This window comes from Simochromis diagramma, unplaced genomic scaffold (genome assembly GCF_900408965.1).
Source record: "Simochromis diagramma unplaced genomic scaffold, fSimDia1.1 OVJJ01000486.1, whole genome shotgun sequence".
In the NCBI taxonomy this organism is placed as follows: Eukaryota; Metazoa; Chordata; class Actinopteri; order Cichliformes; family Cichlidae; genus Simochromis; species Simochromis diagramma.
In genome coordinates this window covers 2,827,793-2,843,274 of record NW_024387047.1, presented here as the reverse complement: position 1 = coordinate 2,843,274, position 15,482 = coordinate 2,827,793, and the positions used below count along the sequence as shown (strand labels likewise).

The window sequence follows — 15,482 nt, the reverse complement described above, 5'->3', positions numbered from 1 at the left end:
AATACCACAGAGATCACTCCCTCAGCTACATTAGTTTCTTAATCTTTTAGGAGACGCCTGTTGAAGGCCAAATGGTTTGTTTCAGATTTCACTAATGAAAGAACTCTTTGTTTTGTGCCTTGAAAATATGTCGCTGAGATAATCACAATTGTAGCTGAACTGATAAACTACACAAAGGATGCTTCTTCACCCAAGGGCAGGAAGACGCTCCCTTATCTTGGTCTGTACTGGTTTAAACTGATAATCTGCTGTCTCATGAATTTTACCCTCTATATAAACTGTTGTACTTGTGAATAAAGTTGAGTCAATTTGGGAAGACAACCTGAAGCAGTCTCTGTTTTCTTGTTCTCCCAAGCTGCTCCCGAGCTCGTACTAACACGCTGAATGGCATGCTTGAATATTACTTGAGAATATATTTGACTGTGTTACAGACTAAGGGACATTCTCTGCTGATAGGTGAAGGTACATTCTCTGCTGATAGACGTCCACGCCTCGAAGGAAGTCGATCCACGGATTAGGCCCTGGAAACCGTTTCCTTCAAATGCCACTTCAGTTTCTGTATGCAATTTAAAATCTCAAATTAGAGGGATTTGACACTACCATTACTACATTATTATTCTGGCTAATTATAATAAACTACATAAAATAAAAAATGGGTGTGAAAATGTGTTTATCTCAAATAAAAGTAGAAACTTAACCCCCCGAAAAGAATAAAGATAAGTGAAACGATTTAATGTACTTAGAAATCTACCTAAATGAGATAACAAATGTATATTTGTGCTTATGTTTTTTTAGACTGGGAAAAAACAATAAAAATAAAAATAACGGAAAACAATTAAACTTACTTGAAAACTAACTGAAAATAATTCCAATTTAAAAGAAAAAATAAAACACTAAATTAAAACAAAATAAGTTAGGATTATAAAAGCATAAATACATCGTCTAATAATTTTGAGGCGAATGAAAAGTCCTTTTGAGCTTTTATTTTGTACAGTTAACTGACTCACTTCCGGTTAGGGCTTCTCCAACTGAGTGCCTCCCCGCGCAGTCTGTACTCTTCAAGCCCCATCAAACACGAGTCCGTCGGTCTGGCTGCGCAAGGCAACTGAACACTACGAGCACCGAGTGGTTATTCCAGCCCAAACCTCCAACTTAGCAAACAGTGTTAGCTCTAAATATCATCCCTGTCCGTCGGTAAGCGCTGCACTTTGCTTTCCGCTTCCTTCTGAGGACTTCAACTCGCGCTGGTCAAATTGTCGGCAGACCAAATACGGGAGAAATAAAACGAAATAACGGACACGTCTCGGCTGAAATGCACGGCTGTTGTTACTGTCTTTTAAGGAGGAGGGTGTCCGACACAGAGCTGTAGTTTCTCTTCCAAGAAGGCGAGGAATGCAAGCTGAGCATCAATGTTTCACTGGGGCAAGTGGAAGAAGAGGATGGGAGCCAACAGTTCTTCAAAGAGACCCGTTTTTGACGAAAAGGAAGATGGTAAGTGAAGGTGTCACCAAATCTCTAGCAAATAGTGGCACTAACAACTTTGGAACTTATTATTGTGGATGTTTCACTTACGATGGCATTTTTTTTCACGGTATCCCTCCGCTTGGCACAGTACACAGGCTCAGTTATCAAAGTTCCTGTTAGGAAATTAAACGCTGTCAAAGGAGTTTAGACGGAGTTTGGCTGCTCACGGCGAACAGACAGTGTTCATGTGGGAAATTTTCAAGGCTTGAAGTCAAACTTTCTACTACAGGAGGCAGCAGCAACAATAATCATGACAATAATAATAATAATAATGATTAAATGTACATTTTCATCACATGACCTGATGCTGAGTGCATATATATGGAAAGACCCCGAGCAGGTGAAATGAGTCTTACCAGTACTATCAAACTATAACTTGGACTGGGCGTTTCACTCTTTTAATATTGTGGGCTATCTGTGTTTGTTGTTTATAGCTCACAGTGTCGGCATTTTAACCTCGCTTAAATTGTATTATCGCGATATTTGGCGTGGAACTTTTAAATAATGAAATATTAATCAGATTCTTCTGAATTGTCTTTTTTTTCCGTGTCATTTTCGGTTTTTTTCCTCTTTTTTTTGGGTAATTAATTTCACTCTGAATACAAGTTAAGAACAGTTACAGTTATTTAAGACATTAAGCCGTATGTCATTTCATCACCTTTAACTTCAGCACTGGTCGAGAGTGGCATCCTTAGTGTGGAAGTTTGTCCACTATGATCATCAAAGAAAAATGTCAGACCTTAAAAAAATCCCTCACTAGGATTGCAGCAATCATAATGCCCGCTTGAAAAAAAAAAAAAAACAAACCTACAGATTTAAACAAACGTCTTTTATATTTTAGCACCAGTGTCTAAAAAAATGAAAACGCACATTCACCGAACTCGATATGAAGCTGTAAAAATCCAAATCTCAGACCAAATGTATGTGCTTTAGTATTCTACGCTGACCTGGCCCTTAACTTGCATTTATTTTCCAGCTGCATCTCTCCGTCTCTCTCCTTATACCTCCACCTTTTTGTCTTCATTGTCCATTTCAAAGGGCAGACGTTAACGTTGGAGAGGCTGGGAGAGGGAGACGCGTGTCTGTAGCTATATGCGGCGAGATCATAAAGGCAAAAGGCGAGAGCGACAGATTTGGAGAGTCCGTTGTCTCGCTAAAGCCACAGTCCTCAAAGCACAAACCCCCCCCCACCCCAAAAAACGCAGCTCTTGCCACTGAAGCGCAGTATATACCTCCATGCTCATGCTGCGGGGAAACACTTTAATGCCTGAACGAGCTCTTTGGAAATATTGTGTGTTCAAAGACGGAGAACTAATTGCATAATCAAGACAAGATTATAGTGTCATGCGTGGAAAGTAATGTTAAGTAATGTCTTGTCAGTGTATGGGGATATAAGCCTCTTGGAAGTGAGCCCAATAAGCTCAGCACTGGATTGCTGAATCTCTGATGATGGACTGCAGGAGGGGGGGAAAAAATCCACTGTTGCTGCAGAACTATTTGGCCGGAAAACTTGAGTAAATGAGGTCATTTCACTGCAGGGATATGGTCATATGCTCTGTGTGTGTGTATGTGTGTGTTAGTTCTCCCCTTTTGCACACAAGGGTAACCCAATTAAGTCTACAGCTCTTGCCTTTAGGAAAAGTGTCCAGCTGTAGTTCAGATCACTATCAAGGGGAGTGGTTACTGGAGTGGCCCTACGGCATTCGCACTCGCAGCAGTTAATCAAAGCCAGGAGAGATGTTCTTGAGCGGGCTGTGCACATTTGGCTTTCTTAAGCTTTTCTGTGCGATTAAAGGGAAACTTTAAGGCTGAGGTCAGAACCTCTTCAAGACTGTGTCGCTGTGTTAATGTGTGATTTGTTTATGCCGAGTGTGAAAAAAGGGAAAAACTAGAGATCAGCTTCGTCTTTATCCTCCCATCATCAGTGTAACGCAGGTGTCACTTAGGCTTGACCTACAAAACACCAGCAGTGAAAAATTCAGTTGGTGGAGTATCACCGCCACCATCAACTGTGGTCTTAATCACCGGCTGTGTCACCACCGCTGTGATTATGCGTAGAAGCGTAGCCCGAGGCCTGATCTTAGGTGGCAAAGATGCATTCGATGTTAATTATGCAATGTTGTCATTACGGGGATCTGCTTGAGAGCGCGCTCGCTTTTCATGCAGCAATGAAAATACTCGTCTGCTGAGCACAAAGGGAGCAGTAGGCATCGTGGGTGGAGGGCACATATGCATTAAAGAGAGACAACTGTTAATGTGAAACTGATCACCTTGAACATTTGCGGAGCGCTGATTCGGCACCGCCTTCGTGAAGCAGCTGGCTCTCTTTTTTTTTACCCCGAGCCTCGATAACAAACGGAGCAAAAGATGCGCTGCCTTCTGGATGCTGACTTAGGCTCTAGATGTCTCTTGCTGCCTGTCAGGTCTCTTAGAAACAGTATCCCTTTGGCTTCTTGGAAAACAGCATATGGCATACATTAGGCAGTAATATTAGAGCAGCTTTTGGCTCAGAAGGCTGCAAACATAATCAGGCGGTCAGGTTGATGTCGAAGCGTAGCTGCCAGAAGGGCTTTTCTGGCAGGTAGTTTGATTAGCAAAGGGAGCCTGTGGAATTGATTGAGGTGCACATCCTGCTAGTTTGCGACTCGCTCGAATGCTCTTTAACAACAGCAGAGAGTGTGAGGAAAAAATAAGAGAAGTCGATGTTTGGAGAAATGGTGATGGAGTCTGCTCCGTCAGACATTTAATCATGCATTTTATCACCATTTGAGAGCAGTCTTTCTTATTCATGAGCATGCAGAACTTGTTAAATTCGAAACTTGTCCTTGCCAACCTGCTAGGCTCGTGAAGTTGTAAAGTAAAAGTTTGACATTTTGGAAAATGGCGATAATTTGGTTTCTTGCCAAGAGTTAGATGAGAAGATTGATACCGCCCTCAGCCCAGTTATCTCTGCTTGGCATAAAGCTTGGGGAATTGCTGAGCCTGCCTCAGACACGGGATTTCTCACAGATTTATATTCTGTGGAGATGCGTGTGAAAGTGTGCCATGAAAGGAGGTGCACATGCTTTTTTAAATCAACCATAAATAACTGAGCAGTTTCATGAGCTCTCTCTTCAGTGAGTCTCTCATGCTCTGGTTGAATGCCGGCTCCACTGTAGCTGAAATGTAGCTGGTAGTCCTCGTGCTCTTCATCTTTGGTAAGCTGGGCGAGGCGGTACTCCTCACCTCCTGCTGCAGGGTCTGCTTAGAGTGTCTCTCCAGCCAGCTGAACATCATCGCTATAAATAGCCCGAGACAGTGGAGACTCTCAGATCCTGTTGAATGTTTGGGACTAACTGGTTTAACAGCTACTGAACTTTCAAAATGGGATGTAATAAGATGTAAACTGATTGCTGAAAGTTGTTTTGGAGAGATGAAAACATAAAGTAAAAGTACTCAAAGGAGTTGTTGAATATATTTGGGTACCCAATAATACCCAAATCCACAGCAGATGGCTGCAGGTTGGTTCTGCTCAAGGTTTCTTGAGTTTTTCTTTCCCACTCTCTCTGAGTTTTTGCACACAGGGGGTGGTCTGATTGTCAGGGCTTTCTCTCTATTATTTTAGGGTATTTATTTATAATATAAAGCACCTTGAGATGACTATTGTTGTGTTTTGACACTATAAATAAAATTGAACTGAATTGAATTAATATAACAGGGCGGCTTGGCTAAGTAAAGTCTGCATGTGGAAAAAACTGCAACACCTCAAGCATTAAAATCGCAGCTTTAGATTTAGCCAAGACGTAGACAGTCACACAAACATGCTGGTGTTATATTTTTTTGTATTGTTTACTGGATTTAAAAAAAAAAAAAAAAATGTGTCAGTTATTCAGAATCCAAATATGACAGTTTGAAGCCATTGTTTATCAGAAAAACAAAGACTTTAAGTAGAATAAGCTACTTTTGGCTGAATCCTTATTCACAATTGTCACCACAGCAGATAACTCCACATATTTGATTTGGCAGGTTTTTACTAGAGATATTTTTGTATTAGGTGAATGTGTTACCCACTACACCATGGGAATATTAAAGATTTTAAGTCAATTAATGAAGCAAATCAGTTTGAAACAATAATAGCTGAATGAACCAACAGCATCAAGAATGGGTAATTGCTGTAAAAGTTGTTGAGTCAGTAGGAGCTGACAGCTGGCCAGGCTCTAGACAACGACTCAATTCACTCTTTCCAAGTCCTCGTGTGAACTGGGAGCATTCAACTAGTCTGAGTAGCTTTGAAAGAGGACACTTGTTGTGAATGCGCTACAGTACTCAGGGAAAAAGTGCAGAACTGGCAAATGCCTGTTTCAGTTCAGCGTCAGCACGGAGTTGGTGAACTTGTTATTTTCGCTCCGGAGCATCTACAAAGTCTTTAAACTGCGTTCGTGATTATGACTGCAGAACATGCTGTTAATTGTGTTGTCTGTTTGTGGTGGTGTTATATTGTTGTATCCGTTTGATCATTCATGTAAAGCCACAGGCAAATTTCCACTTCTGTGGACACTGAACTTTTTTTGATGCGCGCGTGTGTGTGTGTGTGTGCACGCTCGCACGTCTGTAGCTTCTTTTTCCATCAAGGATAAATGCACGAGGCACTGAAAGCAGATTTGGTTTAGGATAAAGATAGATGCAGGGAGGGATGGCTGATTATTTGCGCTGAATACTGAGGCGCTCACTTTGTTTCATCTCTGTTGCAGACTCTCAATTTCTCTCACTGTCTTTTTATTCCACTCAACTTCATGGCTGCCTGCAGCTACTGGCCTCTTGCCACAGTGGCAGTCCACTGTAATTGGCCTCAGCAGTAAGTTACGCAAGATGTGGGAAGACTGTCCTGGTCATATTGCAGTGTCTTCTGACTGCTGAGCACGGACATTGTTCAGCATGTAGTATTCAGATTGAATTAATCTCTTTTGGCTGGCCATCATTAAATGCATACATCAGTTTATTTCCAAACTACTACTATGTATTCACAAGGAACGTGGAATGAAGGGATCACACAGGTGCCAACATAACTCATTGTAGCATTTATTTAAAAAAACAAACAAAAAAAAAAATCCTGAGAGAATGATGCCATCTAACATAAGTTTACTTATCAACAATCGCCTTGCTCTTATTTTGAAAGTCCAGTCGCGGCTGACTAGCTTTTCACTGTTTTTCCTTGCTGTGGCTGTCCTGCATCTCATTTAGCTGCCCCTCCAGTGAATGTCTTGTCCCAGGCTTAGATGGACTCAAACTCCAGCATCTTGGATTGCAGTTGGATGGTTAATCTAATCAGAACTCACTGAGGCTGCAGAGCAGAGCGAGCATTACCATCAGCAGTCTGCAAGACTCTGTTGCAAGAGCCTCACAGCTCTGCTACGTATTTGTCACAAACTAGCTGTACTTGCAGTGTTTAACAAATTCATCACACCAGCACCACCTCGTGTAAGGGTTTATGCAACAGCTGCCCTAAATTAACACTACTGGTAATTCCCAAAATAATTTTTTATGTATCTGTAATGGTTAATCCAGCAGAGAGTGCAAGCGCTGTAAAATAAATGTAAAAATGTAAAACTGCTGTTATCCACGAATTCCTGAACAAAAATTTAGGTTTAGTGGTCGAATGTTACGCTTGATTAATTTCTTGAAGCTGATCTCTAAAAATTAGTCGAGTGCATTCAGGAACCACAGCAGCTCAGCTACAAAGTGTCAGACCACGTAAAGGTACAGAGCACTGATGGTAAGTCGCCAGCTCTCTCTCTGAATTAATAATTGCTTATTACTAAACCCGGCATTAACATCAGCATAATAACTGTGTTCCAGGGCCTTCATGGCATTCACGGCCGATGCAGGATGACTCTGTTCCAGAGTAAAGACACGGTTTGATGAGTTTGGTAAAGTAACTAAAACTAGAGATCGCAAGCCAAGCCTACATCATCGTCTGACCTCGTAAATGCTATCTGGATGAATGGACAAAAATTCCCACAAACGCACTCGGGAATCTTGTATAAAGACTTTCCAAGAAGAGTGAGAGCTGCTATTGCAATGGGGAACCAGCTCCATATTGATAACTGTGGATTTAGGATGGGATGTCATAAAAGCTTCTGTGGGTGTAATGTACACACGGCCCAGTATTTTGTCCATTAAGTGTAGAAAAAAATGACCAATTTAGACCACATTTATTGCCATTACGTGATTATATTATTACACTATATGAATAGAATCTGTCACATTAAGATGTGGTTATATATATATATATATATATATATATATTATAAATAAATAAATATAAATTGTTTGTTTTCTGTGTTTTTAGTTGCAGTTGCATAGCTGGCTCCACTTATGTTAACAATGACGGACTGCTTGTGCGTGTCACATCTAACAGTGTTTTTACGTGCGGCTGTCTGCACCTGCTGTTCGCGTTGACAGCTCTCAGTCGACCTTTTTCGCAGCGTTTTGACTCATCATAGTAGGAAAATTGCTGGTGTTATTAATACCTTTAGCAGTAGCTTTGGCGTCTTTAATCGTCTCGCCAGGCCGGGACGCTGTTAACAATGAGCCGGCATGAACGATATCTGGAATTCAGCTCTCATTTATTGACACTTGCACTTTTCCCAAAGTAGGCTCCACCAAGAAGGATTTCTAAGCTCATACTGTAACGTTACATGTCACCTTTTCCCAGACGGTTGCTTTTTCATTAAAGATGAGACCTCTTTGCTGGAGACGGGCTCATAAAAGCAGCCTTGTTTTGTCCCTTGCTCTGGTCTTATGTAATCTTGTTTGCTTCAGGTGATGACAGTTGTAGCAGCCCGGTTGCCTGAGCCAAGGAGTCATCAAAGAGATGAGCTCAGCTTGATGCTGAGGTGGCAACAGGGGGAATAAAGGTCTCTCTTCCTTGTCGAGGTGTGTGTATGTGTCTGTGCGGGGAGGACGGATTAGGACAAGAGGAATGCAACGGGCTGTCAAAGCGGCTGACAGTTTTGTCTTTTCGTTCTGTTTTTCTTCTCTGTCTTTTTAAACACTGAATTTGCTCTTTCCCGACCTGTACAAGGAGAGCGAGTACACAGAGCTGTGTTGTTGACCCCGAAGTCGCTCTTCTTTGTCACAGGGAGATGAAAGACGAGAATTGATAAAAGGAGCATCTAATAAAGTCAAGAAAGTGTTACCTCTGGGCACCCTTGCAGGAGTCTGTGGAGTTCAATATTTGACTTCAGCTCAATATTCAGCTCATTCCCACCGCTTCGATTGCTGTGCTAAATTCATGAAAGACGGGACAGAAACGGGACTCTCCCGCCCAATTCTGGGGGAAACCTTATTGAAACTCTAAGTACATTTCCACGGTGCCCTTGCTCATGCAACCGCACACCAAATCGCAAATCACAAAGTCGACACAAGTCGCCTGACAGACTGACTGATGTAAACTCTCTGTAGTTTGTAATCCCATTATTTAATTCATTACTTAGACTGTGTGTGTGTGTGTGTGTGCTGTATTTGACTGTGTCTGTTGTGAGGCATCTGTGCAGCGACTAAGTTCCAGCATACTGTTTAGCAGCCAGCTCAAATGTTATTGCCCATGGAAACCAATTAAAACCAGTTTTCCGATAATCTGAGCATTGTTTCTATGTCAGGTGTATTTCCATTGTTTTAAGGAGGAAAAGTGGTTGGATGTGTGCAAAAAAACTCTTAAAGTGTGTACGTGTTTTCCTTTTTGTTAAGTACTTTAAAAAACTCCCAACAACAACAGCAGGGGGTTGCCGACTGTTCATGAAGTGCCTCCATTACTGTTGCTGTGCTTGTAAAGCTTTTCATTCTGTTGAGGCACAAATGCAGTTTGCAAGAATCACCGTGGAAGATTTAACACTCAAAACTCAACGGCTCCTTGATTTTTAGGAAGAGGTAGATATTTTCCAGTTTTCCAATTTTTTTCTTTTTTAGCTGTAACTATTGGAACTAAGACAGGATCTCATTCTTGTTTTCTTTGAAGGATTTCCACTTGGAGCTTTTTGATGGCTGTAGCTATCTTTGACTTTGCATGCTACTCCTGTTTGTACAGTGGATCTGCTCTCACAGCAACACATACCCCCTCCAGCTCGGATGCTTGGTAGTTGGTAGCAAAAAGCTTTATTGTTTTGGTAGTTTAATGATGGCTGGTAAGGATTTTAGCACAATTCATACTTATAGTACCTTTCAATTTCTTTGTCATTACAGTAGGCAGCATATGTCCTCAGTAGACCTGTGAAAAAACTGATAACCTTACTTAAATACTCATTTGCAACACTACTGATGCCGACATTGTCGCCTCCTCCAGATGACACACAACTTCAAACATTAGTGCTGCAGACAGACAGGCGCACAGCTCCTGCCCTTCACCAGTAGCTGAACTCGTGACCAGTAGCACCAACTTGGCAAAGCATCTTAAATACTTTTGTGAGATCAGTAAAGCTCATCTTTCAGTGACTTGAAATATTTTTGATTAAAGCCGTTTTTGAAAGGCTTTTTTAACATGCTCCATATGAAGTTCAAAAGCACAGACGCAGCCTGTTTCACGGTAGAAATGTCAGTGCCAGTGGCATTCATTTCATCTTGGCCTAAGATGATATCATTTAACATTTTTTGACAAAACGATTACCATATTAATTTTCACAATTCAGTTCTATCATGCAGAGGTTGCTGCTGTGACTTTTGTGCTCACTGTTAATGTTTCCATTTCAAGCGCTCTCATCTGTTAGCTTTGACCATAGTTTCCTATTTTGGCCATGATTACAACGGTGATCAGCTCTACTAACAACAGCACTTGGAAACAACAAACTTACCATCTTGTTTTTTTTTTTTTTTATATCATCATCATCAGAAAATAACATAAAATCAGACCTCCAACATTACTCGTTACCTCAACGATCACCTTTTATCAGCCTTGTGGACACATGAGTATCAGAGTGCAGAAAAAAAGCATGAACTGTGGTAAAATTGTCGTTTCCTGGCTTGGTTTCAGAATTTCTAACCCCTGCTCATCAATAGGTCAGCAGATATTTGTTATAGCAGAGAATAACTTTCCATCAGTTATTCTGCTACACACCATACAAATACCTAAAAATCTAAATCCACATTAGTGCAGTTAAGCTTCTGAATCTTCTTTAAGCATCACACTACATTTTCACTGTCTGTCCTAAGTGTACAAGGAGTAATACGTCACACCAAGTCCAGTTCAGCAGATGTCCCAGCCTCAGGCGCACACAGTCCTCACGGCAGTAAGCTTTTTTTGACATCCACAGACCCAGCAGGAACCCTGGGCTTGCACATCTCAGAAAAACATAGCATTTCTTCCTGTAATAATTGAAATAACCATTTAAAAACTGCATTTTCTGTTTCCTCAGGTTATCATTCTATAATATCAGAATGCTTTGATGATATCCAACATTTCAGTGTGAGAAATATGCAAAAGGCAAATCAGAACATCAGAAATCACATTTTGTTGTGGAAATGTCATCATGTGTCCTCATTAATGACATTGTAGCTCATAATAATGAAACAAATAAAAGTACCTTATTATATACATATACATATTTACTGCAGTGCAATGTAATGTGGTAGAGTTTAAAAACTACTCGAGTATTTGAAACTGTTTAGCTGAAAACTATTTAGAAACTTGCCTCAGGATGATCCAGAGACCACCGCAGAGGAAACTGTTGATGCTGCAGTGCTTGAAAAGCACCCCAGTACTGATATTCCAGAGAGTGAAAACAACTTAGCAGACATGTACACTTTGGAAAAGGATGTTTCCTAAGTGGTAAAAACTATGAAAATGTGCCTAAGGCCATTAACAATACAGAGTTGTACGAAAATGCAGAAAATAATAGATTGAACACAGGTTCAGTGAGAATACACACAGCTGGGAATCTACTGAAATCCACTGTATAATCTTTGTTCCAGAGTTTGAGCTTCGCTTTCACTGATGTCTTATATGAGACTTAAGATTTTAACAGGAAGAAACCTCAGACAGAACCAGGCTCTGGGAGGGGCAGCCAAGTGCCGAGAAGGGTTTGAGGGCAGGAGGACAGGACAAAAGGAATCAAGGAGCTGTATGGATCAGCTCTCTGGAGCGAATGAATTTGGTTTCGTGATGTTTAAAGATGTGTTTACTGTGCATGGTGAATTTGAGTTTCATAGTTGTGAAGTAAATTTAGAAATGACAATGAAACATTTGAAGTTTGTCTGCATGCATCAAAAAAAATTATTCACAAATGCCAGTGAAACACTTTCACTTGAGTCCTTTATTTCTGATATGCAATTAATTAAATTTCAGTTACAATTTTGGCCTCCAGTAGTTGTTAAACCAGGATATTTAAGATCTGATGATTATTGTGCTGTGTTCTGTCTTGTAATCGCTGACTCGTTTTGCCTTCTGGCACGTTCCTTTTCATTACGTTTGCATCTCCATTAAAGCTCACTTTTTTCCAGACTGTGGTGCATTTAGTTCAGTTCACATTTATTTATTTGTTTGCTTTTTTTCATTTTGGATGGTAATTCAAATTCAAAGAAATCTGCTTAAATAAAAAAGACCATTTGTTTTTGTCTTCAAATTGAATGAATCCATTATTTTGTTCAGTGTGTGTGAAAAATTATTTTACTTAATGTGAAATAATTGATTAGGGAGAGCTGCTTAAGCCAGTTTGCTTCATAGGTCAGCTTGTAGCTGTGATTGGTTACTGGCCTGTCAGCTCACCTAAAATAACCCTTTTTACTGGGGCCATCATGCCATTGCTTATTTCAAACACTAGAAATCTAAAAACATAAACCATCTGCTAAACTCTTGGCAGGAAGTGGTTGTGGTACAGAGGACACAACTGCTGAAGACAGACACCAGCGTTAGCATTCAGTCCTGTCTGTGGCTGGGTTTCGACACCAAAAGCACTTTGATTAAGGTTTGGAAAGATCCTTGTTTTGGTGAAACCTGAAAGCCATTGGTGCTCAAGAAATCAGGATTTTTCTGTGTATTAAAGATGAATACAACTTTAAAAGCCAAATACAGGGAGTGCAGAATTATTAGGCAAGTTGTATTTTTGAGGAATAATTGTATTATTGAACAACAACCATGTTCTCAATGAACCCAAAAAACTCATTAATATCAAAGCTGAATGTTTTGGAAGTAGTTTTTAGTTTGTTTTTAGTTTTAGCTATTTTAGGGGGATATCTGTGTGTGCAGGTGACTATTACTGTGCATAATTATTAGGCAACTTAACACAAAACAAATATATACCCATTTAAATTATTTATTTTTACCAGTGAAACCAATATAACATCTCCACATTCACAAATATACATTTCTGACATTCAAAAACAAAACAAAAACAAATCAGTGACCAATATAGCCACCTTTCTTTGCAAGGACACTCAAAAGCCTGCCATCCATGGATCCTGTCAGTGTTTTGATCTGTTCACCATCAACATTGCGTGCAGCAGCAACCACAGCCTCCCAGACACTGTTCAGAGAGGTGTACTGTTTTCCCTCCTTGTAAATCTCACATTTGATGATGGACCACAGGTTCTCAATGGGGTTCAGATCAGGTGAACAAGGAGGCCATGTCATTAGTTTTTCTTCTTTTATACCCTTTCTTGCCAGCCACGCTGTGGAGTACTTGGACGCGTGTGATGGAGCATTGTCCTGCATGAAAATCATGTTTTTCTTGAAGGATGCAGACTTCTTCCTGTACCACTGCTTGAAGAAGGTGTCTTCCAGAAACTGGCAGTAGGACTGGGAGTTGAGCTTGACTCCATCCTCAACCCGAAAAGGCCCCACAAGCTCATCTTTGATGATACCAGCCCAAACCAGTACTCCACCTCCACCTTGCTGGCGTCTGAGTCGGACTGGAGCTCTCTGCCCTTTACCAATCCAGCCACGGGCCCATCCATCTGGCCCATCAAGACTCACTCTCATTTCATCAGTCCATAAAACCTTAGAAAAACCAGTCTTGAGATATTTCTTGGCCCAGTCTTGACGTTTCAGGTTGTGCGTCTTGTTCAGTGGTGGTCGTCTTTCAGCCTTTCAGCTTGACTTTTCTCAGTTCACGGGCAGTTATTTTGCGCCTTGGTTTTTCCACACGCTTCTTGCGACCCTGTTGACTATTTTGAATGAAACGCTTGATTGTTCGATGATCACGCTTCAGAAGCTTTGCAATTTTGAGACTGCTGCATCCCTCTGCAAGATATCTCACTATTTTTGACTTTTCTGAGCCTGTCAAGTCCTTCTTTTGACCCATTTTGCCAAAGGAAAGGACGTTGCCTAATAATTATGCACACCTGATATAGGGTGTTGATGTCATTAGACCACACCCCTTCTCATTACAGAGATGCACATCACCTAATATGCTTAATTGTAGGCTTTCGAGCCTATACAGCTTGGAGTAAGACAACATGCATGAAGAGGATGATGTGGACAAAATACTCATTTGCCTAATAATTCTGCACTCCCTGTAATACTGCCACCACTACAATGAGATATTACAAGATTTAGTACAACATAAAGGCTATTGTGGAGGAAAGAGTTTTAACAGAAGTATAAACCTCATCAATTCATTGTCAGCATGTTTTACAAAGTCTGTGAAGGCAACCTGTTTCTTACAGACTGAGTTTTTTAGGTAGCTGATTGAGATCAGAGGAAGTGACACCGTTTTTAATATCACTGACAAGGGACAGGATGGGCATGGTGGTGTGGTGTGCCTCTTTGTTGTCAAACCACCCAGAGTCACTCTTCTTCTTTGTGTTGCTGTTTTGGGATCAGTTGTGTTGGCAGAGAGTTTGTCACACTGCATGCATACACATAATACACTTACTGAGGGAAATTGGGGCAGAAAATCAAAACTTGTTTATGTCTCTAAAACCCAGGTTTACATGCAGTTTGTCAGTAATCAGATTTCTGCCCAAGCCCAAGGGCTTTGGGTTTAATTATTTTGGACACTAAACATAATAATCTTCCCTTTCATCCAGCTACACAAAGCAGTACTTTGCGTGTCTTAAGTCTGTCATGCCACGTGCTCTTATAAAAGCTCACTAAGAAACACTTTTACACAACACATGGCTGAAAATCAGGTTTCTCCTTCACTGATCCACATATTTAACCATTTTTCCCTTAATCTCTTATCCCTAATTAATAAGTTTCTCATTTACTAGTGCTTGTTTCCACACATGCAGATTTACCGATTTGCTATAGTGGCACCCAAAAACACACATCCCTTTTCTCATTCTCACCGAATTGTGACACTATTAAATCTGACACAGGCTCCTCCCTTCCAGCTGCCCCACATACCCCAGGGGGAGGATTTATGCAAACAAACCTGCTTCACTTCACAAATCAGAGGTTTGCATAAACAGCCACAGTGCTACTTACAGGTGTAGGCGTTTATTTGAAGTTAGAAAATCTGGTTTGGGCATCACCTGACTGTTGAACTGAATACACAGCTCTGTCCTATATACCTGTAAAGACTTACAGAAGTCAGGTGTATCTGGGGCAAAGCATGAAGCGTCGTGCCGCAACCTCAAATCAGAGCTGCTAAGGTGAAAAAAAAAAAAACTAAAAAACTGGGCCACAGTGTCCGTGTCCTTAAATACGGCGCTATGCATGTCACGAGTCACCTCAAGCACCGTTTGGCATTAGTTGGTCTGTGCTTGGCTGTTTCTTTTCTTTCTTTCCTTTATAAGATCTCATTGCCTTCTGTTGTTTCACTGTAAGTTATACTTATACGGGTTCTTTCTTTAAGTTAATACACGCAGGCAACATATGTCTGCATATTAAATAGTTCCTGAAATCACACCATCCCACTGAAGCACATACATTTATGTGTTAATGTGAGGACAGCTGGCATAGGAAGTGAACATGCGTTTTTCAGCCCTTTGTGTACTTTTCACCTTTCAGGGGATAAAAGTAAAGAGTGTAGTTATCTTTTTTCCTA

The 15,482-nt window shown here is 40.8% G+C and overlaps 1 protein-coding gene across 2 annotated transcripts in view; it reads left to right on the top strand.

Annotated features, from left to right (window-relative positions):
* Positions 1-15,482, top strand: part of LOC120741685 (serine/threonine-protein kinase 32C-like) — a 97,625-nt gene that overhangs the window by 1,304 nt on the left and 80,839 nt on the right. The window contains exon 2 of one of the 2 annotated variants that reach the window (XM_040044693.1): positions 1,342-1,491. The exons of the other annotated variant lie outside the window; for it this stretch is intronic. Coding sequence (XP_039900627.1) covers positions 1,410-1,491 — 82 coding nt within the window. The 5' untranslated portion in view covers positions 1,342-1,409. The remainder of the gene's footprint in view (positions 1-1,341; positions 1,492-15,482) is intronic. 2 annotated transcript variants of the gene reach the window in all.